The sequence below is a fragment of the Equus asinus genome, chromosome 9, assembly GCF_041296235.1.
Source record: "Equus asinus isolate D_3611 breed Donkey chromosome 9, EquAss-T2T_v2, whole genome shotgun sequence".
In the NCBI taxonomy this organism is placed as follows: domain Eukaryota; kingdom Metazoa; phylum Chordata; class Mammalia; order Perissodactyla; family Equidae; genus Equus; species Equus asinus.
In genome coordinates, this window is record NC_091798.1 from 38,098,003 (window position 1) to 38,123,358 (window position 25,356).

Below are 25,356 nucleotides of genomic sequence, written 5' to 3' on the forward strand. Positions count from 1 at the left end.
GTCCCTAGGACATAACAAATGCTCAGTAAATATTAGCTGAAATGATGATGGTGATTATCTGCCACAGTAGGTTCCATTTCTCCCAATCCCTCTATTTTCAAATGTTTTCAGGCTGGCCTAGTGGCGTAGTGGTTAAGTTCGTGCACTCCACTTTGGCAGCCTGGAGTTTGCAGGTTTGGATCCTGGGTGCAGACCCACACACCACTCACCAAGCTGTGCTGTTGCAGCATCCCACATACAAAACAGAGGAAGATTGGCAACAGATGTTAGCTCAGGGCCAATCTTCCTCACCAAAAAAAAAAAGTTTTCGTCATACTATCTGTCATACATTTTGTGCGGCAGAGATCTGGTTTTGCCAGGAAAGCAGCTATTATCCTCAAGGCAGACTGACTCCCAAACGAGAAGCCAGCCAGCGATGAAATTCCAAGGACCTTGCTTGGTTTTTATTTCCATCAGCAGCAGAGAGCTCCCAGGAAATGAACTCTACACAGAATGATTAGAGGGTTCCTGTTCCCTTTGGCCACCTGTGCAATTTAGTGCATTTACTGTGAGCTCTGTTTCTCTGTCATTTACTATGTGGGATGACATCACTTCCCTCCCAGCCCCAGGCTATTTCCTGTGCTCTGTGATGTGGGGAGACTTGCAGACATGGGAAACATCCCACACAGCTGGTCAGCCAGCCTCAGAAGTCCACCCTGGTGCAGAAGGGTCACCAGGCTCAGAAAACATCCTGTCCCATCCCAAACATGTGAAACCTGTGCCTCTTGTTTATGCCCAGGTCATACATTGGATGTTTTAAAAATCATTGTTTTAAAAGTAATTAAAATTGTTTACTAAAGGTAATGCATTCACAAAGGCTAAAGAAATCACAGAGTACCAAAAGGACATGCCATGAAAAGGAAGACTCTTTCTGCTCTCTGCCCTTCAGCCTCTCAGCCTTTCAGTTCCCCTCCCCTGAGGACATCATCACAACTGTTTCTTGAACATCATTCGAGAGATAGTCTATGCATATAGGGACATATATTTATTCCTATTTCCACGACCCCCATGCACACTTTAGCACAAATGATACCATACATGGAGTTCTGCATCTTGCTTTTTTAAAACTTAACTCTCTATTGTGGTGGTCTTCATGTTAGTTCACAGAACTGTGTCTCCTTTTTAATGGCTGCATTGTGTTCCATTTTATAGGTGCTCAAAACTTTACCCAACCAGGTCCTGACCGATGGACATATAGGTTGTTTCCAATATTTTCCTTTAACAAGCAGGGCTGCAATGAATGCCCTTCTACAACGAAATGAGAATTAGATTTCTTTCTGTTGGGGGTTGGGTTTCCTCCTCTTCCCCTCGCACTTTCCCCAAAGAGTTGCCTGCATATACAAGACATGTCCTGTATTATGTCCTGCGTGCTGTATTGGCTGTCAGAACACCCTGAATGTTGTATTCAACTTTTTTTCAATAAATTACAAAAACGCCTCAGAGCTCTTTTTCCTACACAATCACTGGTGCTTAAATCACTTAAATGGCAACACTAACTGAAAAGCATATCTCCACAAATAAAGATCCGGACAATTCCTTATGGTCTCCTGCAGGTTTGACTGAGGGACGCATTAAAGGCGAGATTGATAATTAAAAGCACTTATTTTCATATTCAGGGAAGTCCCTAGTCATGAACAGTAAGCACTGTAAATAAGAGATAACTTACTATTTTGTTCTGAAAATCAGCCAATCAGCAATCCTCTCACCCCAGGAACCATGCTTCTGAAAGCGAGCTAAACCCTGACAGCCCCAGGCTTCGGAAAGTCCGCCAATCAGCGGCAGCCCCCGGCTCCTAGACAACAGCCAATCAGCAGGCCCCTCACTCCAGCGACCGGCCAGAAAGTCAGCCAGTCAGAGGCAGCCTTGTTCCGGGGAGCCGCTAACGCGGGCGGACGTGTTCCATCCCTAAAAGCTTCCTTTTCGCACGGTCAGGCAGACCCTGCGCCAGGCTCCCCGAAACCTTCCGGAAAAGCCGTTCTGGCTTTGTTGAGAGACTTTGCCTCGAAAGCACAGTTCTCAATTCCAGGCAAACAGGAAATTCACCTTTTATCGCATCAAATGTCAAGTTTGATTTAACGTTAGTCCGAAAATTTGCAGCCCTTTTCACAGTTGGACCTCTGTTTGTGGTCAGTTGGACTTGTGAGTGACACGCACAGTCACAGCTGTGAAACTATCAAATTCAATCTCTTTGACTCTTGCAGTAGTTTGTCTTTTTTAAATTTGTGTATGTTTGAAATGCCAAGTACCCAAAAGCAAGCATAAATTTTGTGCTGAACTTTTGGAGCAGTGGATATTTATTAAACGAGGAAAAATTCCTTTCGAAGTTTTCTGCAGTATGCAGTTATTCATTTAATATAGAAAATGGTGGAATGTCAGACATAAACCAACATATATTAACAGCTAAGCATAAGAGATGTATGATTTCTTCAACTAGCACTAGGGTAAGTGATAAACTAACAAATTTTTTTGATTAAGAAAAATTAAGGGGTCGGCCCTGTGGCAAAGTGGTTAAGTTTGCGTGCTCCACTTCCAGGGCCCAGGGTTCGCTGGTTTGGATCCTGGGTGAGGACCCACACGCTGCTCATCAAGCAATGCTGTGGCCGCATGCCACACAGAAGAGCTAGAGTGACACACAATTGTGTAGTGGGGCTTTGGGGAGAAAAAAAGAGGAGGATTGGCAATAGATGTTAGCTGAGGGCCAATCTTCCTCACGAAAAAACAACAACAAAATTCCAATGAAGAAGATGATATAATCGCAGCAGAAATGTACTGGCCATCCACATTGTACATCATCATCATTCATTCAGCTCAAATAACTGTTTGAATGTACTACTACTAGAAGTGCTTTCTGGTTTCCAAATTGCAAGCAAATTTTGAAATTCCAAGATGAAATCTGCCATAATAAAAATGTAATAGCTCCATTTATTATTATCAAAGATCTAAATGTCTCACCTTTTTATGGCATAGCCAGAATGCAAGCAATCACAGCGTGGAAACTTTTTCTTTGTGCAATATTTTTCCTGTGAAAAAAGCTTTGCTTATAAGGCTCTTGCAGGTGGAATCCCTTCCGGATGAAACTGTAGAAACAGTAACAAATTTTTGCAGAGACTGAGTGGAGCTAATGATATACACACACAAACACCAAAAACAAAGGGACACAGGAAACTTTTGGAGGTGATGGGTGTGTCTATTACCTTGACTGTGGTGATGGTTCATAGGTGTATGCATATATCCAAACTCTCCAAATGGTACAGATTAAATGTGTATATATAACTGTTTATATACAGAGAGTTAATAAGACATTTTTTGCTACTTTTGTTGGAGATAATACAAATACAACTTTTGGTAGACGTTTGCATAAAAGCACCAACGGTGTTTCTTCAAAGTTGAAGCAAAGCCTGGGCAGGTCTGTGGAAGGTGTAGGTTATCCTGCCCATACTCTGCATGATGCTGCTCTGTCGTATCTGCTGTCTTTTCTGTTGAGATTGAAGTAACTGTCGTGAAATTGTTCTCCTACTTCAGCATTTATACTGTTCCGAGTGATTTAAGGATTTTTTTGGTGATTTTGTTGGCATTCAGTAGTCTTCTTTTCTCTCATAAAACCCACTGGCTCTCTTTAACAAATGCCACTAAGAACATCCCCCATTTATTTGAAGCACTGACATTATACCTCAGTTCTGAAGAAAAGGACCCCAAAATTCTTGTTGACTTTTAAAATAATGCATTGAATGAAGTCACTTATTTTTTGTTCATAATTTTCAGTATCAACTTAGCAATAGGATTATGCAAGTTGAAAGAAGAGCAAACAATTATTGAAGTACTCTGTGGCTTAAAGGAACTTGTTAAATGTGTTAAAGAAGAATTGATGAAAAATTTATCCCCTTTATTACCAAAGCTGTTCTTAAAAGGGACAACATTATGAACGAACAGGAAAATAAATTTTGTCCCAAACTGGATAATTATTGCAGCACTTGCTGTGACCATCTTTTGAAATGGATTTCATCCATTGAAAAATTCGATTCTTTTACATGAATGTTACTAAATACTCTTTCAGGATGGGAACAAGTGGAATTCATCATGTGTAGCATTGTAGAAAAAAAGGAATAAAAATGGATAACAATGCTCCTTTTTGCTAGTGGACATTTTAAAAAGTTGTTGATCAAGAGATGCAATGTAATCCTGAAGACTGGGAAAGGAAGTGATGCTATGAACGGTGGCATTATGTGCTTCAACCGATCAAACTAAAGAGCAGTTCTCAGAGCTGTGAACTTTATGCCAGTACATGTTCCATATACTGGCTCAGAATGCTAATGCTGAGCACAGTTTCTCATTAATGAATGTTCAATGGCCAAGAACAAAATAAGTTGGATATGACCACTGCAGAAATCATGTCAAAATGTAAATGGAACATAGAACATAGACTATATAACTTCAAGGAATTTTATAAGCAAATTCTGCAAAACAGGGAACTATTAAGGAAAGCCAAAGGAAATATCACCAGGGAAATATAATGAGAGGTCTTTAATTTAGATATTTATAATTTATTTCAGATAAACAACAAATGTTTTTAGAGTATGTCTCATGCAATATTTTTCTTTTATCTCAAAGTACAAATGCATAGGCTATTAGAAATAATTCATTTAACTAGGTGTCCTGTGTTTTTATTTCTTAAATCTGGAAATTCTATTCCTCCGGCCTCTGTGCCTCCATGTCTTGATCATCCCTGTCTGTAATGCCTCCCTCCTTCTCTTCAATGACCAAATCCTAATTCTCTTTCGAAGCCCATCTCAAAACCCTAGTAACAATAACAATCTTTTAGTGACGGCTAACTGTGTGCCAGGCACTGTTGTAAGTGCCTGACATGTATATTAAATCATTTATTCCTCCCTGAGGTAACTATTCTTGGTAATAATAGTACATACTATAAGGAAAATATTATTTTTCCTATTTTATGGATTAAGCAATTAGGGCACAAAGAAATGCAGTGACTTACCAGAAGTTAGCCGATCAGTAAGTGGTAGAGCTGGGATTCAAAGCCAGACAGTGTGGTTCTGGCGTCGGTTTCTGGATATGCCGCCCACGTCCATCCAGCTCCACTCTGCATGGCTCTCTCAGGGCTCTCATCTGCTTTCCCATTTACTATTTGAACCACACAATCATGCAGTTTATTATATTTTTTCCCTTGTGAAGGAGCCTAAAATTACTAAATTTGTTCTCATCCCCCCCTCCCCGCCTTTTCTTTGGTGAGGAAGATTGGCCCTGAGCTAACATCTGTGCCAATCTTCCTCCATTTTTTGCATGTAGGATGCCTGCCACAGCATGGCTTGATGAGCGCTGTATAGGTCCGCACCCCGGATTGGAACCAGTGAATCCCAGGCAGCTGAAGCAGAACATGTGAACCCAACCACTCTGCCGCCAGACCAGCCCTGTTGTTTCCCCCTTTAAAAGGAATTCTGCAATAGCCAAGAGGTAGAAGCAACCCAAGTGGCCATGGACAGATGAGTGGATAAACAGAATGTGGTATATATTCAAGGGAAGAATTTTCAGCCTTTAAAAGGAAGGAAATCCTGACACGCCACAACATGGATGGACTTCAAGGACATATTATGCTAAGTGAAATACACCAGTCACAAAAAGACAGATACTGTATGATTCCATGTATATGAGATATCTAGAGAATCAGATTCACAGAGACAGAAAGTGGAATGGTGGTTGCTGGGGACTGGGGGGAGGGGGAAATGGGGGTTCTTGTTTAACGGGTATAGAGTTTCAGTTTTGCAAGATGAAAAAGTTCTGGGGAGTGGCTGCACAACAATGTGAATGTACTTAATTCTGAACCGTACACTTAAAAATGGTTAAGATGGTAAACTTTATGTTACATGCTTTTTACCACAATTAAAAAATTTTTAAGGGGCCAGCCCGGTGGCACAGTGGTTAAGTGCACACGTTCCACTTTCGGTGGCCCAGGGTTCGCCAGTTCGGATCCCGGGTGCGGACATGGCACCGCTTGGGAAGCCATGCTGTGGCGGGCATCCCACATACAAAATAGAGGAAGATGGACACGGATGTTAGGTCAGGCTGTACTGGCCAGAACTAGGCTACCTGGTCACACCCTAGCTCAGAGAAACTGGGAGAGTAGTTGACTTTCCAGCAGCCACAATGGGAAGCAGCAAGGGAAAGGGGAGGCTGTGAATGGCTGTCGGGTTAGTATCTTCCATGTCTGCCCAACCCTGAACCAATCATGGGCAGGGGCATGGAGGTCTCTGATTGGTTAGATCCGAGGTCAAAGGGTAGGGCCAGCTCCACCAAACCCACAGGAACCCCGTGGACTGAGCAGCATTTTTTGGGCTTGGGGAGAGGGTGTTTGCCCAAAGCAAGGGCATATTAAAGAGTACAAAAACATGGGTCCACACCAGAGCTGCACTGCACGGGATGAATCCACAATTCTTTTAAGTAGCCAATTTTACTTCCAAAACAAGAGGATGGGAGAATGGGTGTGGTACCAGTTCAAACCCAGGATGCAGCGGGAGGAGCAGGAGGGGGCAGGAGGTTAGGGGAGAGAGCATTTCAGCTTATAGAGCGGGCTGTAAGGAGGGCGGAGGAAAGGGGTAATCACGCTGGCCTAACAGTTCATCTAATACCCGCAACAGCCACAGGAGGTCAGTATTACTGACTTTCTGGTCCATTCCCATGTTCCTGGTAAGAAAATGGAGAGCCGGAGAAGTTGAGTCATTAGCTTGAGTCACTCACTCGAGAACCCAGGATTGGCTAGACCAGAAGTCGACCAAGGTCTGTCTCATTAGTCCCCAGGCTGCCTGCCTGACTCCAGAGCCCCCGGCCTAAGGGAGGCCCTGCACTGGTTCCCCGCAGGATGGTTAACTTGGCGAGGGAAACAGGCCCGATTAATGTCAATGAAGTCACTCTTCCTGGAAAGATCCGAATGCAGCTGCTGCAGACCAGGCCCACAGCACCTGATGTGTTTGGAGATTGTGGTTGTTAACTTTATCGTGAAACACCTGCAATCCCCATGCTGAGGTGAGATTTCTGACTGAATTTTTAAAAAATACACCAATGCTGAGGCCAAAGAACAAGTCCCTCAACTGTGAAGGCATCAGCTCCACCACCGTCGTCTGCCTCATCAGGGTCTCACCAGACTAAGCCCACCTCTAGCCAACAGGTGGGCCAAGGGGACAGGTGAGCCAGTCACGGGAACCGCAGAATGCAGCCGCCCAGCTGATTGTGGACGGCAGGTGGGGCGTGTTCCCATTGCTGTAAAATATAACCTAAGTGCATGCACGGAAGAACAATTTAGAATGTAATCTAAACTGTCAGCAATGGTTATCTTGGGGTAGGGAGTTGGGGAGACCAGGGACCTACCTTTTTCTCTAGTACATACTGCTGGAAAGGTTGACCTTTCTTTTAAAAAAGGCATAAAAAATCCAATTATATTTAAAACAAAACGTTGTAATATCTAGGCAAATAAATGACATCTAAGCAGGCAGGGCCAGGCCCAATCCTGGGCGACTCAGGAAGCCTTTCTGCTCCTCCTTCCCCGCCCCCGGCGCCCGGTCCTGCGGGCTGCGTTCCCGGGGCGCCCCGGGGCCCCCCGAGCCCGCCTCCCACGGGCTGTTCCCAGCCGGCACGTCCCGCGGCAGAGATGAGCGGCAGGTGGCCCCGGGCCGGGGAGGGGGCCCAGCGGGAGGCGAGCGGCGCCGCGTGACCCACGGCCACGTGACCCGCGCGGGGCGGGGCCGCCAGCGCCTTCGCCGCAGCCGCAGCGGGAGGTGTCCGCGTAAGTGGGGGTCGAGCGGGGCTGGAGGGGTTCCTCCTTGCGGGCGGGCGCAGGCAGGGGTCCGGTGGCTGCGCCCCGCTCCGGCTCCCTGGGGCCGGGACCCCAGCGAGCCGCTCGAACGCCCTCCCCAGGCGGGGCCGGCGGGGCGATGGGATGGTCGCCATCGGCGTGGGGGAAACGCTGCTGTAGCCCACGGCCGGCCGATCTGGCCCCCTCCGCCTCGGGCCTTCCCACTCTGACTGGCGAGGGCGGGGGGAGCAAACGTCCTCCTTCTGGAGCGAATACTGTGACCCCTTGTGCTTTGGGGAAACTGAGGATTCACAAAGCAAGGCCGGCCTGTGGGAGCACCCCGCTGCAGTACTGAAAGAGCACACACCTCTCCAGGCAAAGCCCATGGCCCCCACCTGCTTTAGTGGACCAAGATGATCACACACACATTGAGGATCCTCTACTGAGGAAGAGTCCATGGGTGGGGAATAGGGGGGTGGGTAGGGCTGGGTCGAGCTACAAGATAATAGCCAACATATTGAATACTGTGTGGTTTACATGCATGCCCTCATTTAATATTCACCATTGTGAAGCTTGTCAGGTAGGTACTATTGCCCCCTTTTTCACGAAGGAGAAAACAGGCTAGAGAACCTGGGTCCTTCGGCCGAGGTCCTGCAGTTGGTAAATGGAGGAACCGAAATGAGAAGCCACGTTCGTCCCCCAGCAGCGCCTCCTGGTGGGTGGTGGAGACGCCTGGCCCAGCCTGTTAATTCCTCTCTGAGCTGAGTTAGGGCTTTCGTCTTCGGCTTCCGGGCTCAGCCAGCCAGGGGAGAGGGTGTTGCTGGGTGAGAAGGGCTTCTTCCCTCTCTCCCAACCATCTTCATCCCTTTCTCCCTGCCCTTACCACTGATTCCTTTTGTCACCGGCCCCCTGCAGGACAAGATGAAGCTCATCATCCTGGACCACTATTCTCAGGCCAGTGAGTGGGCAGCCAAATACATCCGGAACCGCATCATCCAGTTTAACCCGGGGCCAGACAAGTACTTCACCTTGGGGCTCCCTACTGGTGCGTTCTGGGATGGAGAGGGTGCCATGGGTGGGGGAGAGAGTGGGCATTAGTCTAAGGGGTCTGTTAGATGGGCCCACTCAGCCAAGGGACTTTAAGGAGGCCTCTGAGGTACGGGCACTGTGTGTGGACAACTCTTCTGCCCCAGGACATACAAAACAGAGGACCCGGCTTTGTTATGGGTTGGTTTAGCTGCTGCCTGCTCCTGCGGAGTCCTAGAGCAGAGGGGATCTTGGTTAGGCAGGAAGACCTTGCTTTTTAGGCTACATCCTAAGTCTGCCCTATCAGCCCGGGTTCCGTAACAAAATGAAGTCCTGATGCCTTACGGGGTACATTTTATGTAATGAATTTCTCTTCTGTGCGTTTGAGCGCTCCTCACTAAGCAGCATCCTTGGGAGAATTGAAAAGGTCCTTACTCAAAGCATTTTCTGTAAGGCTTAATTAAACACAGGCCGAAGTGAAAAACAGGCCCGGTTTCTTTGGGGAAAAATCAGAATGTTGCCTAGAAGGAGGATATTTTGACCCCAGCTCCTCAAGGCAAATGTCCTGATTATTTCTTTCAGAAGTGGGTGGATTTGTCCCAATGGCCTGTCCACTAGAGCAGGGGTCTTCAAACCTTTTCTGTAAATGGCCAAATAGTCAATATTTTACGTTTCACTGGCCATACAGCCTCTGTTGCAACTATTTAACGCCACCCTTGTAACTCAAAAGCAGCCACAGACAGTGCATACATGAATGAGCATGGCCATCTGCCAGTAAACTTTATTTATGGACACAAGTCTAAATTTATATAATTCGCACATGTGACAAAATGATGGTCTTTTGATTTTTAAAAACTTAAGAAATATAAAAACTGTTCTTAACTCATGAGCTGTCCAAACACAGGCCACAGGATCATGTGGCCAGTGAGGTGGAGGTTGGGGCCTGTGCACTAGAGGTTTGCTGGGGCAGCATCTGCACGTACCTGTGAAACCACCACCACCACTGTCTCAGGCCGCATGGGGGCTGTACTCACATCCTGCTTTCTAACTGTGGAGCAGCCCCGGGTCAGAGTCTGGGCTTCCGCTGAAACCCCTCCCTCGTTCCCCATCATCTGCAAAATCAGATCCAAGCTCCTCAGCGTGGCATCCAGGGCCCTCTAAGGCTGGCCCCTTCCTGACTCATATTTCAACCGGCGTAGCATTTCCATCTGGGTTCCCTGGGACACTCCTTCTGTGAGATGAAGCACCAGTCATGTCTGCTGTGGAAACCACAGAAACCAACTCCACCTAACTTAAGCAGAAAAGGAATCTATTGGCTAGATACTCGGGCGCTCACAGAATTGATGGGAAGGCTAGAAGTTTGGAAGATGGACAAGATGAAGCTCAAGGGGGCAGGGAATGGCGAAGGCCAAGTCACAGGGACAAGCTGATTATTTGGGGGTGCTGCCACTGTCATTCATTCAGCAGATATTTATTGAATGCCTGCTGTGTGCCAAGCTTTTCTAGGAGCTGGGGATGCAACAATGTACAAAAAGGACACAAATTCTCACCTTCCTGAAGATTTAATTGTAGTGGGAGAGACAGATAATTAACTAGCAAAATATGGAGTATATTAGAGGGTGCTAAGAGAGGAGGAAAATGAAGCACTGAAGGGGGATAGGGAGTGTCTGGGCAGGGGTGGGGGTTGCAGTGTTGAATGTCGTGGCAGGGAAGGTTTCTCTGAGGAAGTGACCTTTGAGTAAAGGCCTAAAGAGGCGAGAGTTAGCCAGGCAGATACCTGAAGTAAGAACATTGCTGGCAAAGGTAACAGTATGTGCAAAAGCCCCGAGGTCGAATTGCGTGGAGCAGGATGAGTAAAGGGGAGAGAGGAAGCCAGGGGCCAGGTTATGCAGAGCCTTTGTTAGGACTGGTTGTTACTCAGAGTGAAACGAGAAGCCATTGGTGGGTTGTGAAAAGAGTGATCTGATCTGAGTGAGTCTTTTTTCTTTCCAAGTTTTTATTTTGAAAAATTTCAAATATTCAGAAAAGCTGAAAGAATGGTACAGTGCCATTTACCTAGATTCACCAGTTGGTAACAGTTTGCACCATTCGCCTTCATCTCTTCTGGCTCATGTTCTCTCTGTCTATACACTCACACACACACAAACATTTTTTTTTCTGAACCACCTGAAAGTGAGTTCCAGACGCCCTGACACTAAATCCTTCAGTGCATATTTCCTCAGAGTGAGGACATTCTCTTACATAACCACAATACCCTTATCACACCTAAGAAAATTGAAACTCATTCCACAATATCATCTAATATACAGGCTATATTAAAAATGTTTCCCTAATTGTCCACATTTCTCTCTTACAGCTTTTTAAAGAAAATTAATCCAGTGTCCTGTCAGGCCTGATGCATCTTTAGTCATTTAGTCTCCAGTGGTCCTCCTGCCTTTTTTGTGTTATGACGTTGACTTTTTAATGACACTCAGTTCAAGAGTGCTGCCCTGCGGTGGTGGTGGGGTCTTCCCTGAACCCTGAGCTTACCCCGGTCACAGTCAGCATTACTGCTTCGTGTCGCCACTCCTAGACAGGGAGCTCTTCCAGGACGGCTGCTCTGCCTCTTCTCTGTGTCCCCACCCCGTGGCCCTGTGCCTCGCACCTAGTATTAGTCAGGGAGTATCACGTCAGTAATTAAGTCTGACGGTCACTCAGGTCCTAGTCACAGGCCTTTCAGTTGTCAGTGTGCTGGCGCTGGGCATTCAGCGGTGAATGAGACAAACAGCCTGCCTTCCTGGAGCTTACAGTCGGTGGGGAAAGAGGCTTAAACAAGCAATGCTGGTGGTTAGGATTGCAGCTTTGGGGTAGGACTTCAGATCTGATGTGTTTCTCTCAGATCTGACAGGTTCTTCTTGTGGAGCAGCACTGCCTCATTCCTGGGCACCCTCTGGGCTTCCAGGAGCTGGGGGCTGATGGGCATTCATGGCTGTGGCCTCTCTTGCAGGGAGCACCCCACTTGGCTGCTACAAGAAGTTGATTGAGTACTATAAGAATGGAGACCTGTCCTTCAAATACGTGAAGACCTTCAACATGGATGAGTATGTAGGTGAGTCTTTCTCTTTCAAGGTCCTTGAGTGATTCCAGAAAAGTCCTACTCCTCACCTCATAGGCTCGGCCCTGGAGAGGCATGGGGATGTCTCAGGATGCTTGGTGATATGCAGTTAGCATTGCCTGTCTCTTCCAGGCCTTGGGGCTGCTGAAGCTGACCTCACAGGTTGTAAGCATTACCTGATGTAACAGATGTGGAAGCCTCTCCTGCAGAGCAAGTGGTTAATAAATACTAGAGTATCTCCTTCTCTGCCTCCCCCACAGCTCCATGCAGTTTCTGGAACAAACCATTGCAAATGGGATCATGGCTAGGGTGTCTCCCCCACAGTCCATGTCTGGACTTTCTCTTCAGTGCTCATCCTCCAGTGCCCCTTTCTGCCAGGTGCACTGGGAGGGGTGCTGAGGCTGGTGTCCTTTCCACTGCTGAAAATCGACACCTGGGTCTTCTTGTCACCTCCCCCCTCCCACCGTCATTTGGTAATGGCTTCACTTTAAACATTCTTTTTGTAAAAAAATTGTGGTAAAATACACATAAAATTTACCATCTTAACCCTTTTTACGTGTACAGTTCAGCAGTTTTAAATACCCTCACATTCTTGTGTGACCAGTCTCTAGAATTCATCTTGCAAAACTGAAATTCTCTATGCATTAACACCAGCCCCCCATTCCCTGCTCCCCCACCCCCGGAAACCACTATTTTACTTTCTGTTTTTATGAATTTGATACTTTTGGATGCCTCATATGAGTAGAATCATACAGTATTTGTCTTCTTGTGACTGGCTTATTTCACTTAACAGAATGTCCTCAAGATTCATCCATGTTGTAGCATGTGTCAGAATTTCCTTCCTTTTTAAGGCTGACATTAAACATTCTTAACGTTTAACATTAAACATTCACTTTAAACATTCTTTTTCTTCTTGGCTGAAAAAGATCCATTTTGGGAAGCCCTGAGATAATTCTCTCCAACCACCTGGTGTTCAAGTTTGGGTTCAGGCTGAGCGGGGGTATAACTGGAGGTGAATGGTGGAGTGGGAGGCACAGGGTGAGGGGTATGCTTGCTCCCTTCCCCAGATGGGCCCAGCCCCACCCTCAGGTGACTAGGCCACCTGTGGAGGCCTAGAGTGACCTCGGCCTCCAGCTTATGGGTTATTCCCTTGTGAAAAGGAGATCAGAATGAGGGGATTCCTCGGGCCCCTGGTTTGAAGCTCTCTGCCCCAGTCCCATGGTCATAGGTATTGGTGGTGGATAGATACTTAGGGACATCAGCTTAGCCTGTCCTGAGTGGCTGGGAGTCAGAGGGCTGGTGCCCAAGCCTCCCTGATGAGCATTCTCCTGAGAATGTCTCTGGGGGTCTGTGGCTATCCTGGCATCCTGTTGGAAGGAAGGCCCCGGCTCAGCCTGGGCACGACTGAGTGTGGCCATGGCCCACAGGCCTTCCTCGAGACCACCCGGAGAGTTACCACTCCTTCATGTGGAACAACTTCTTCAAGCACATTGACATTCATCCAGAAAACACCCACATTCTGGATGGGAATGCAGCTGACCTGCAGGCTGAGTGTGACGCCTTTGAAGAGAAGATCAAGGCTGCAGGCGGGATTGAGCTGTTTGTTGGAGGTGAGCTTGACACTGCAGCTCGTGTCCAGGCCAGACCTGGGGTGGTCAGAACACATGGGAAGTAGGACGAGACCCATGTCTGTCTTCAAACCACTTCCTCTCTCTGTGCTATGACTGTGGTGGCCATTTATTACCCTGGAAAGGCAGAAAGTGAGAACCCTAGCTCCCCGCTCTGCCTCTGTTGCTCAGTAACTGCGTGGCCTTGTACATCTTCTCTTCCTGCACTTTGATGTCTTGTCTATAAATTGAGAGGACGGGATTTGGACTCCGAGGTTCTCTCTGTTCCCCAGTCTTAAGGTTTCAGGGATCATTGTGGAACTTAAAATCACAGACTCACATAGTTCCAGAAGATTCCACACTCACCCCCTGCACACTGTAGATAGCCAGTTGGACCCCAGAGAAGTTTTGCGACTTGCCTAAGGTCAGCAGGCTGGAGCAGTGGAGAGAGGGCAGGGACTTAGGTGTCCCCCTCTTGGATTTGTGCTCTTATTCCTACCTGGTCTGCCCTCTTATGTTTCCATCTGTCACCCCCTCTGGAGTCACTCAGAGGAGGTGAGGTTGGACTCCCTTTTACTGCTCTAGATTTAACTCTTCCTACTTCAAGGTGGAGAGGCGGCAGCTCAGAGCGCTCGTGGTCTGAGGTTTTAGGAACTTAGTAGACCCGTCCAGGCCGTGTGTGTGTGTGTGTTCCTTGCTGCAACTCTATCGCAGCAGCAGGACCCGGATCCAGGCAGGAGAGAGAGAAGTTAGACTTAGATGACCTGGGAAGGCAGAAGCTATTTGGTGGACTCCTTACTTAGCTTTTGCAGGGTGGCAGCAAGTTAGCAATGGGTCTGTGTGCCTCACATAGAAATGGGCAGGTGCGGGAGAGATGGGAAGATCATATGCTCAAAGTGTACCCACCCAGGGGTGAGTGAGAAAAGAGGCACAGTTTTCAAGGATTCTTCAGATCCAGGTGGGGAAGGAGAGATTGTCCATTCTTGAAGTCTTGGACCCCTGGGACTGACAGGGCTGTCCTGGCTGGCTTTCCTGGGCAGGCATCGGCCCTGACGGACACATTGCCTTCAACGAGCCGGGCTCCAGTCTGGTGTCCAGGACCCGTGTGAAGACGCTGGCCATGGACACCATCCTGGCCAATGCCAGGTTCTTCAATGGAGATCTCGCCAAGGTGCCCACCATGGCCCTGACGGTGGGTGTGGGCACTGTCATGGATGCTAGAGAGGTAAGGGCACAAGGGGTCCAAACGCCTTTGGTGGGAGCTTGGACTTTTCTTTTTGTTGTTAATTTTAACTATACAGGTACCACCTGAATACATTTTTATTAAAAATGAAAACACTATAAATAAGGCTAAAATCCCAACTGACCCGTCACTATTCCTCCTTCCTCTTTTGAGGTAACCATTGTCCCCAGTGTGAGATGAATCCTTTGAGCCCCGACTGCCCAGGAGGCCACGGGCACCCTGGCCTCTGCTTACGTACTGCTTTCGAGCTTCTCATAGGCAGAGAGGAGCCCAGTACCACTAATGCTGGAACGTGAATTTGCACCTGCCCAGGTACTGAGAGAGACCCTCTGGTGCCCTGTAGTTGGTAGAGGTCACTGCTTGAAAGGAAGCTCCCCCTGCAGCCCCAGGATGCTTGTGGTTCTAGCCCTGTGCTCAGGGACACACCTATGTGGAGAAGTGTAATTAAATAGAAGTCTCTTGACTGAATTTAGTGAGGTTTTCCCTAGAAAGTTGGGTATCATAAGAATTTTTTGTGGTTCCAATTTCCTTACTTTCATTAGAAGCATTTCCTCTTCCTTTCTGGGGTATATTTAATGGGAAGCAGCTACAGACATTTTAGCTTCAAGTTTCTTTGCCCAGGTCTGTAAACAAATGTCTAAATCAGTGAAAAAGCTTCCCCTTCTACAGTGACCTTTGTGAACTGAGCGACGGCACCAGCTTTCTGTTGGGTAACCTCGGATCAGGACCAGGGAGGCTGCTCTGCTGTCGCTGGCCTTGCAGCTTGGGAACACTAGGGTTCGAGGGCCCTCCCAGTCGTATGAGGGTGTCATGATTTGGGAAAGGACCTGGGCTCGAAATCAGGAAATTCTCTTTACTAGAATGAGTTCTGGGGTCCTGAACAAAGAGTCACATTCTCTCTATGCCTGTTTTCTCATCTTTTAAGAAAAGAACAGTAAATCCTGTTCACAGCTCCATGGTACAAGTGAATTACAGTGAAAGGAAAACTTGAGAGCTGAGTTCTTCATGATCACTTTCCAGCATTATGTTATTGATAATTTTAATTGTTGAATGGAGTGTGTGCCTTTGTTTTATTTAAACAAAAAAGTGTTACCCCAAGTCATATTAGTAGGTTTAATATTCTGAACTGCAAATGACCAGATTATGGGGCAGCCTTGTTGGGGTCGACCTTAGGGGTCACTCAGCTAACTCTCACCATTGCTTCCAAGGCCCCCTTGTAGGTGGTGCAGATTGGGACCCTTCTTTTTCAGATTGTGATTGTGAAAACCCACCCAGCCTAGGACCCTCTGGGACCCAGTGTCAGAACTGTTGGGATAAGAGGTGTGGGCCTTTATATGGCATGTCTGTTCACAGGGCACTTTCACGGTCATCATCAAAAGTGCGGGGAGGCACTATCACGTGGTGGTCAAGAGCATGGACTTTGGGTCAGAAACAATCTGGAGCAAGTTACTTAACCACCCCCTACCCCCACCCCCACCCCACCACACCACTCATTTCCTTATCATAGAACATGGGGATAATCATGCTCACTGCCTCAGGCTATTTGTGTGAGAAAGCACAGGGAGCACGGAGCACAGTGTGTCACATGCTAATGACTTAGAATGCTTATGAAAACAATAGTCCTTACAGTCTTGGGGTGGCCAGACTGGAATTCAAGTGTCTGCACCCTCAGTTCTGCCCCTCATTCCCCTCCATCACGGGCTTGTTTCTGATCCCCAGGTGATGATCCTCATCACAGGCGCTCACAAGGCATTTGCTCTGTACAAGGCCATCGAGGAGGGAGTGAACCATATGTGGACCGTGTCTGCTTTCCAGCAGCATCCCCGCACAGTGTTTGTGTGTGACGAGGATGCCACCCTGGAGCTGAAAGTGAAGACTGTCAAGTATTTCAAAGGTGAGGGAGGGGTGGGAATGGGAGTGGGTGGCAGAGTTCAGGGTGTGCCTTAGTGAGGAGTGGATCTAGCTTTCATGCTCTGGCCATTTTAATAAAATCAAACCCTACTGTCTCAGAACACACAGTCATTTCTCTTCCATCCATGACTGCAAGGTTCCATTTCTAGAAACCTGTTTGTTCTCAGGAAGAGGAGAGAAAATGAAGTGAGGAGTTGTGGTCCAGTGGCTGTGTGGTGATCTTACAGTGATCCTGAGCCCCAGACTTTTTCTTTCCAGGTCTCGGGCAGGCCTTTCCTCTCTGGGCAAGGCACTGAACCATCATGAGGATCTTTTTTCTTCTACTTAAAAAGGACACACTGCTTTAAGTGAACTTACGTGAAAATCCTCACTTACTGAGCAGGCAAATTTGGAATTTATTCTTTGCTGAAAAGATTAACCTTTTAATGGCCAACTCTCCTAGAGACTGACTTTACAAAAGTCTCATGGATTCTAGCATTCCTTGGGAATAACAAATTCTTTTTCTATACTTAGGGTGTTTATCATTTGGGGCCACAGAGAAAAGATGATGAGTATCAGCTCTAGGACAAAATCTGAGAGCTCCTGAATGTTACTGTTGATAATCATGGAACTCTGCCTCTACCTGCATTAACTACTTTTTAATTTTTTGTAGGTTTAATGCTTGTTCATAACAAGTTGGTGGATCCCTTGTACAGTATCAAAGAGAAAGAAACAGAGAAAAGCCAGTCTTCTAAGAAACTATACAGTGATTAGCCTGTGCTAATCCTAGTGTCAGGTACCTCATTGGGACAGGTGTGTCTTTCTGGAAGTTGCCTTTAGGAGGAGAGAGTTGTATTTCTTTAATCCAGTATGGTTACTCCAGATAAACTGGTGTACTTACTGTTCTTGGCTATGCAGCGTGCAGCCTAGTCACAGAGTTTAGCTACAGGAAGAATGGCTTACTCTTAATCAGAAAAACAAAAAACAAAAATCATTCCATAATTTGGATGTCTGCCCCACAGAGATTAGGGGTTTTTAGCTTTTTGTTCTGCCTCTGACACTGTTCACATGTACAACACACTCCCATCAGGAATTTCTATCATTACATGCACTGATTCTCAATTGGGAAGGAGTTAGGGGCTTGTGTATATTGGACAAACCTTTTTTTTGAGGAAGATTAGCCTTGAGCTAAATCTGCCATCAACCCTCCTCTTTTTGCTAAGACTGGCCCTGAGCTGACATCCGTGCCCACCTTCCTCTACTTTGTATGTGGGACGCCTGCCACAGCATGGCTTGATAAGTGGTGCATAGGTCTGCACCTGGATCTGAACTGGTGAACCCTGGGCCGCTGAAGCAGAGCGCAAGAACTTAACTGCTGCGCCACCTGGTGGCCCTTGGACAAAACCTTTTTGGAGGCTTGAGAACCCCACCTTGAGCAGGCCTGCCCCTTATTTGAGAATCACTTTTCCTAATAAGGAACCAGCTCTCTCAATGTCTAAAATCAATGTAAGGGAAGCAGTGCCTCTGGTCAGTAACAAGTGCCATGGAAAGAAAACTGTCCCTTACTTTCTTTTTCCAGTTGTTTTTTCTGCTCCTAGTTGACCTTTCCATGAACTCGGGACTCCCTGGGGGAAGATTTGGGCGGGTGGAGCTAGAGAGAAGGCTTTTGCTGAGCCCCTCTGCACCTCTGGGGCCCTGCCACATCAAACTCCTCTCCCTCAGGGATCCTCTGGCACTGGGAGGAAGGCGGAAACCCTTTTCCCACCAGAGCCCTGTGTTTTTGTTGCAGGGTCTCACTGTGGCTCCTCTCTTGCACATACTCAAGTAGGACCCACTGGGGCAACTGCCACGATTTCAGTGTTGTGTTCAGCCAAGGTGATGGGGGCCAGGGCAGGCAGCTCAGTTATGAGTTTAGTCACAACACACAAGAGATGTGTTCTCCTGCTACCTGACAAGTTAAGTGCCAAGACAACATACCAAATGCTTCTGAAGTTGCCTCATGCCCTTCCCCACTTAAAGTGCCCTGCCTTCTAACCCTCTCAGGTTCACATGGCGTGCTCTGATGTTCCCAGAACATCAGGAAATACGGCCCTTTTGCCCCTTCATCCTTCACCCCTTGTTCACGAGATGAGTCTGTTGCTCTGCCTCCCTTTTACCCTCCTGAGCCTTCATGGAGTGGATGCTGCCTCCTCCCCCCTATTTTTGTGCCTGTTGGAAGCTGCTGCTGCCTCTGTTTCTGGGAAAGATCTTTTGGAGCCTGGCTCAGGCCTCTCTTTAAGTGCTGTTTGGTACCAGTGTTGTGTCTTTAGCTTTTATACACGATTGTGCTGTCATTCTGTTTTAAGCTAATGAATCAATGGACTTGTTTACAATGTGATATTTTCTATTAAATCTAATATTTTGAAATAAAATGTGTCATTTGTGGACTTCCACCCCCAAAGGTCAGAAGTGGTCTGGATTGATATTTATATATTTTGGGAATAGCTAGCGAGCAACGCTTCACACTCCTCATAACAGCTCTGCAGGAAGTCACAATCATAGCAACTGCTGATCTCTTCTTCAATCACCAGGGGAAAAGTGATCAAAATATTTCATAAACATGAAGCGCCCGTGTGGAAATGGTAGGAATAAACAGATGAGCAATAATTTATCTTGGTCTGGCTATACTTGGGATCCAAATGAGGATATGGGTATTAAAAAGAATCATGCAGATTTGTGACCAGGAGGGATATAAAAACTACAAGGTATGGAAAATGTTTAGTTTTTTCTTTTTTAGTTAAAAAAGTCAATATAATGGAACATCTTGGGTCAATGTATCCAATTAAGGTACAAATAGAAGTTGGAAGAAGGGTTTAATTTTTTAACAATTGTATTGATATAATTTACATACCTATCAAATTCACTTATTTTAAATATATACATTCAATGATTTTTTATTAAGTTTATGGAGTTGTGCAAGTCCTGGCCACAATCCATTTCTATCATCCCAAAAAGTTGCCTACTCCTCCCCTAGTCCAGGTGATCACTGATCTGCTACAGTTACCTTTTCTGGACATTTCATATAAATGGGCTCACACAGCATGACGTCTTCTGGGCCTGGCTTTCACTAAGCATGTTTTTGAGGTTAATCCATACAGTATGTAGCAGTAATTCATTCCTTTTTATTGCTGAAGAGTATTCCATTGTATGGATATTCCACATTTTGTCTATCTGGTAAATAAGTGATTAAATTTTAAGTAGGTAATGTTACAGAAAAAAAAATTACTAGAATGAAATGAGAAAGGATTTAGTGAGGACAGCTAAACTGAAAATGTCTGTATGAACTCAGAACCTTAAAAAGATCTGCCTTTCCGAGGACTCTCTTTCCCTGGTGGCCCAACAGCAGGGTTGTCCTGCTACACCAGTTCTTATGTGGATCAAGTGGGATGTGCACTCCTGGCCAACACTGGGCCTCTGCTACCACTCAGGGCTTCCTGGAGAGGAGCTAATTATACACTTTGGGGCAGGGATCACAGTGGGCCTGGAATATCTTGTTGCCAGAAAACAAGGGTGCTTTAAAAAATGTCTGAGGCAGTACTGAGAGGACAAAGTAACCAGTTTAATGGGGCTCCCACTGGCCAGGTTGTGACAATTTGATCAATAAAGAAATATTAAATACAGCCAAGTGGAACAAGTTGAATCTAAAATCTCAAGTCTGATACTCAAAAAGGAAAAAGATTAAGTATACACGGAGTTGTATTTCAGGAAGAGTGGATGGAATGTGCTTAAAATTTTATTACATTTAGTAGAAAGTGGCAGCATGTTGACGTAAATGGGTGTCACCTCTTCTATTAAATATATATCTGTTTATAAAGTAGAGATGGATCCAAGAGCCTGGCCTACCATTCCTCCCACATCTATCTACGGCTTACCTTACTTCCTCAGGTCTCTGCTCAAATGTCATGTAGCAGAGAGTGCTTCCCTGACCCTCCGATATAAAGTAGCAATCCTGATTTGCTATCCCCCTTACCCTGCTCAGTTTTCTCAGAAACATGTAGCATTTGACATGTATTTGTTTCCCACTAAATCTAAGTTTCATAAAGGCAGACTTTAAATACTGCTCTCTCCTTTCCCTATCAGTGCCTTGATATCTAGAAGGTACCTGTTATTTGTTTGACTATAAGCATGATAGATGCCCCCAAGAGGAGTGATCATACACAATAACCAGGGGGAAATAAGAGCATATTATATGATAATGGATTAGCCAATTGGCCTACTGAGGAAATCTAATGTTGCTAATCTGATGCCTCTTTCCTGGGAACCAAAATCCTTACTGTGATGAGATGCTAGTGAAGCATGCATAAGTTTCCAATAAGATATACTGTGATGGAATACTGAGCTATGTAATAAGAGGTAAGTAAAACAGAACATTGTAATTTGGATCTCAAGGGTACCCTTAACAACGACTGGCAATCACACTATATTCCCCTAGTCCACTGAGTCTCCTTAAGGACTGATTTATAAGGTCTCAAGCCTCCAATCCCTCTTCCCCCAGCTTTTTTCTCAGTTGATGGCCTTGAAAATAGAAGCAATCAGGAAGGAAGTTCCACAAGCTCCCATCATCACATGCACCCACCTGCCAGCCCCGCCCTCATTCTCTCTGCCTTCTTCCTGTCACCTGCTCTGTGGCCAGTCCCTCTACTTGTGCACTAGATCCCATCTTCTCTTCCCTCCCTGAGGGTATTCTTCCAGCAAGACTCTCCTCTCTCATCTGTAGCATCAAATTTTCCTGGATCACTCCTATCAGCATACCAAACTAGCTTTAAAAACAAAACTCTTCAGGACATCCACCCCTTCCTGTAATAGCCTCCTTCTCTGATCCCCCTTATAGCAAACTTCTGGAGTTACCTATACTTTGGCTCTAATCTCTCTCATCCTTTCCCCCTCTTTCTTCTGGTATTCCCATTATGCACGTTATATCTTTTGTAATTGTCTCACAGTCCTTGGATATTCTGCACCTTTTCTTTTTATTCCTTTTCTCTTTAAATGTCAGTTTGGGAAGCTTTTATTGATATACCTTCACGCTCACTGATTCTTTCCTTAGCTGTGTTCAGTCTACTGAGGAGCCAATTAAAAGCACTTACTTCTGGGGCCGGCCCGGTGGTGCAGTGGTTAAGCGCGCATATTCGGCTTCAGTGGCCCGGGTTCACCGGTTCAGATCCCGGGTGTGGACATGGCACCGCTTGGCAAGCCATGCTGTGGTAGGCGTCCCACATATAAAGTAGAGGAAGATGGGCGTGGATGTTAGCTCAGGGCCGGTCTTCCTCAGTGAAAAGAGGGGGGATTGGCAGCAATTAGCTCAGGGCTAATCTTCCTCAAAAAAAAAAGCATTTATTTCTGTTACAATGATTTTATATCTAGCATTCTTTGATTCTTTCTTAAGAGTTTCCATCTGTTGCTGACATTACCCACCTGTTCTTGCATGTCATCCACTTTTTCCATCAGAGACCTGAGCATATTAATCATAGTTATTTTAGTTATTTATTTTTTGAGGAAGATTAGCCCTGAGCTAACATCTGCCACCAATCCTCCTCTTTTTGCTGAGGAAGACTGGCCCTGAGCTAACATCCGTGCCCATCTTCCTCTACTTTATATGTGGGACACCTGCCACAGCATGACTTGATAAGTGGTGCGTAGGTCCACACCTGGGATCCAAACCGGCAAACCCCAGGCCACCGAAGAGGAATGTGTGAACTTAACTGTTGCGCCACCAGGCCAGTCCCCATAGTTATTTTATTTTTTTTAAAGATTGGCACCTGAGCTAACATCTGTTGCCAATCTTTTTTTTCCCTCGTTTTCTTCTCCCCAAAGTCCCCCAATACACAGTTGTATATTCTGGTTGTGCTATGTGGGATGCCACCTCAGCATGGCCTGAGGAGCGGTGCCATGTCTGCACCCAGCAACCAAACTAGCAAAACCCTGGGCCACCGAAGCAGAGCGCGCAAACTTAACCACTCAGCCATGGGGCTGGCCCCTCATAGTTATTTTAAATTCCCAGTCTGATAATCTAAAATCTTTGCCACATCTGAGTCTGGTTCTTATGCTTGCTTTGTCTATTCAGACTTTCTCCTGCCTTTTAGCATCCTTGTAATTTTTTTTTTGAAAGCTAGACATTACGTATTGGATAACAGGAACTAAGGTAAACAGGCCTATGGTATGAGGTTTTATGGTTACCTGGCTAGCAGCCAGGCTGTGTTTAACATCTGCTGCAGGTGTCAGAGGCTTCGATTTAACTTCAGTGTCCTTGTTTTTGTCTCCCCTGTTGTCTTTGGGTTTCCCTAGAAACTTCTCTTTAAAACAGTCTGTGTTTTGGAGCTCTCTCAAGAGCTGTAATCCACCGTTATAATCCTGGAGGCCTAGTGATGGTATGGTATTAGGGAGAAGCAGCATTCTATAATCTTATGATTAAATCTGTTTTGTTCTTTTTAGTAGGCTAGAGTCCCTGGGCTGAGACCTTCAGAAGTTTCTTTGCCTTTTTTTCCCCTCTTATGTGAGACAGGAAGGCAGGAGGGGGCTCAAGCCATCCAACTGCCCTTCCCCTAGGTCAGAGAAGGCTCCAGCAAAGTTGTTTTCCCTGAGGGCAGGCTTCTGCCATGGAATAAGAAAGCTCTAGGCGTGTTGCAAAATGGCTACTTTTCCCCTCCCCCTTGCCTGAAGTTCTAGGGAATTTATCCGCCATCCTCACTGTGAGAATCTGGGGGAACTCTTGGAGGTAAAACCCACGAACGTGGGGGCCCCTCAGACTAGCTCCCAGGAGTTTTTAACACTTGAGCTAGTCCACACTAGGCCCCCAGCAACTCATTTCAATTCTGATTACTGGCTCTAGCAACTTCTGCTTTAGTTGAGCTATTCTGTATTTTCTAGTCTCTCTCTAGTTTTTGTGGTGGTTTGCCCTGTGACCTCAATTCTCTGATGGATCTAGATCTAAGAAAAGCAGATTTTCAGTTTGTTCAGCTTTTTCTTGTTGTAACAATGCCCCATTCTTTCTCAAACACACTCCAGATTTTCTCCTCCCCTCCACTGAAAAGGCACTTGTCAAAGTCACCAACGACCTCTACACTGATTGCTACACTGATTCTTAGAGCTCACAGTACTTGACCTATTTGCAGTATCTGACACAGCTGACCACTCCTTCCTTCAGCTTAAGGAGGCTTCCAGGAAGCCTGCTGGTTTACTTACCTTATTGGCCACCCTCTGTTTCCTTTGCTGGTTCCTCCTCATTGCCCTGACCTCTTAGCATTTGAAGCACCCCAAGACTCAGTCTTTGGACCTCTTCTCTCTATACAACACACTCCCTTGGTAATTTCATCCAGTCTCATGGCTTTAAATACCATCTATATGTTGACTCTTATATTTACTCCAGCCTGAGTCTCTCCTTTAAACTCCAGACTAGAATATCCAACTGCCAACCTAACATCTCCAGTGAGATAACTACCAGGCGTCTCAAACTCATCTGTCCATAACTAAATTCCTAATCTTCACCTACAAACCTGTGCTCCTACAGGTTTCTCCATTTCAACTACTCAGACAAAAAGACCTTGAAATCAACTCTGATGCCTCACTTCTCACATTATACATCCAATCTCTCAGCAAGTCCTATTAGGTAAGTAAAGAATCTAACCACTTCTCAAGATTCCAAGTGCTGGCACACTGGCCCAAGCCACCTGCCCTCTTTCGTGAGTTACTACAGTGTCTCCTAACTGGTCTCTTTCTACCCTAGCTCACCCTGCTCCCCTAAAACATAAGTCAGACCTCATCACACTTCTGCTCCAAGCACTCCACAGGCTCCCATCTCAGAGTGGAAGCCAGAGTTCACACAAGGCCCTGGGCAGTCTGCAGTACTGCCCACTCCCATCCACCTCTTACTAGTCTCCCTTCCTTGGTCTGCTTCAGCCCTTACTAGCTACCATGCTGTTCCTGGAGCCCCTACCATGCTCCCATCCCAAGGGCCATTCCCATGCTCTTCCCTCTGCCTGAACTCTCTTCTCCCAGGTGTCCACAAGGTTCATTCCCACATTGTTCAAGCACTATCTTAAAGAAGTCTTCTCCACTCTATAAATTCCAGCATCACTCTGCCTCTCCCACCTCCCTATTCCCTCTCCCAATTTCTCTCCATAGCACTTATCTTCTGATGAACCACATTATTTGCTTAGTGTCTGTCTCCCTTCACCAGAATTTAAGTTCCACAACGGCTGGGAGATTTATGTCTGTTTTATTCACTACTACATTCTCAGCACCTAGATATATAGTAGGGCCCATTGCGAAATGCTCAGTAAACATTTGTTAAATAAGTGAATGAATACTAGAAAATACAATAGGTTGCAAAAAATGGAATGGGATTGAGGGTAAGACATATAATCACCTTCTAAATTTATATGCATTTATGTTGTATTAATATTAGTTTCATTTGTTTGTTGCTTCAATGAAGGAGAAAAAAAAAAGAGCCAAGCAAGGAAATGAAGTAACTGTGCTGACTTTGTACTTAGCAACTTTGTCATCAGAATCTCACTAGGTTTTTAACGTGCACAATCTTCTCCAAAGAATCCTCTGGCTCAGAGAAATACAGGAGGGGACCTGAGTGATTGAGCAGACTAGACTGTGGGTGCTGAAAGTCAGT

General features: G+C 46.1%; 1 protein-coding gene and 1 long non-coding RNA gene across 7 annotated transcripts in view; one reads left to right on the forward strand and one right to left on the reverse strand.

Annotated features, from left to right (window-relative positions):
• Nucleotides 1-7,743, reverse strand: part of LOC106836972 (uncharacterized) — a 42,087-nt gene extending 34,344 nt beyond the window's left edge. For 2 of the 4 annotated variants that reach the window (XR_006534502.2, XR_011505798.1), the window contains exons 1-3: nt 7,417-7,743; nt 5,033-5,178; nt 2,992-3,116 (exon numbers count right to left, since the gene is read on the reverse strand). This is a non-coding gene — a long non-coding RNA (uncharacterized lncRNA). Of the gene's footprint in view, nt 1-1,705; nt 1,800-2,991; nt 3,117-5,032; nt 5,179-7,416 lie in introns of those variants that run through there. The other 2 variants (XR_011505797.1, XR_011505796.1) reach the window with 1 other exon arrangement.
• Nucleotides 6,788-19,111, forward strand: GNPDA1 (glucosamine-6-phosphate deaminase 1). 3 transcript variants are annotated; one of them, XM_044780684.2, is made up of 7 exons: nt 6,788-7,074; nt 8,756-8,885; nt 11,853-11,954; nt 13,388-13,570; nt 14,608-14,792; nt 16,530-16,704; nt 17,374-19,111. In XM_044780684.2, exons 2-7 carry the CDS (start codon nt 8,762-8,764, stop codon nt 17,472-17,474), a joined length of 870 nt encoding a protein of 289 aa, XP_044636619.1. In that variant the 5' UTR covers nt 6,788-7,074; nt 8,756-8,761; the 3' UTR covers nt 17,475-19,111. The 3 variants fall into 3 exon arrangements, with proteins under 3 accessions (XP_044636619.1, XP_014705752.1, XP_070373383.1); XM_014850266.3 differs by lacking the exon at nt 6,788-7,074 and adding an exon at nt 7,695-7,831; XM_070517282.1 differs by lacking the exon at nt 6,788-7,074 and adding an exon at nt 8,565-8,664.
• Nucleotides 19,112-25,356: the final 6,245 nt, after the last annotated feature.

Coding starts and splice junctions, on each gene's coding strand:
- GNPDA1 (XM_044780684.2), top strand. CDS start 8,762: ATGAAGCTCATCATCCTGGACCACTATTCTCAGGCCAGTGAGTGGGCA. Junction 11,955..13,387: donor CAACATGGATGAGTATGTAG/GTGAGTCTTTCT, acceptor CATGGCCCACAG/GCCTTCCTCGAGACCACCCG. Junction 14,793..16,529: donor CTGTCATGGATGCTAGAGAG/GTAAGGGCACAA, acceptor TCTGATCCCCAG/GTGATGATCCTCATCACAGG.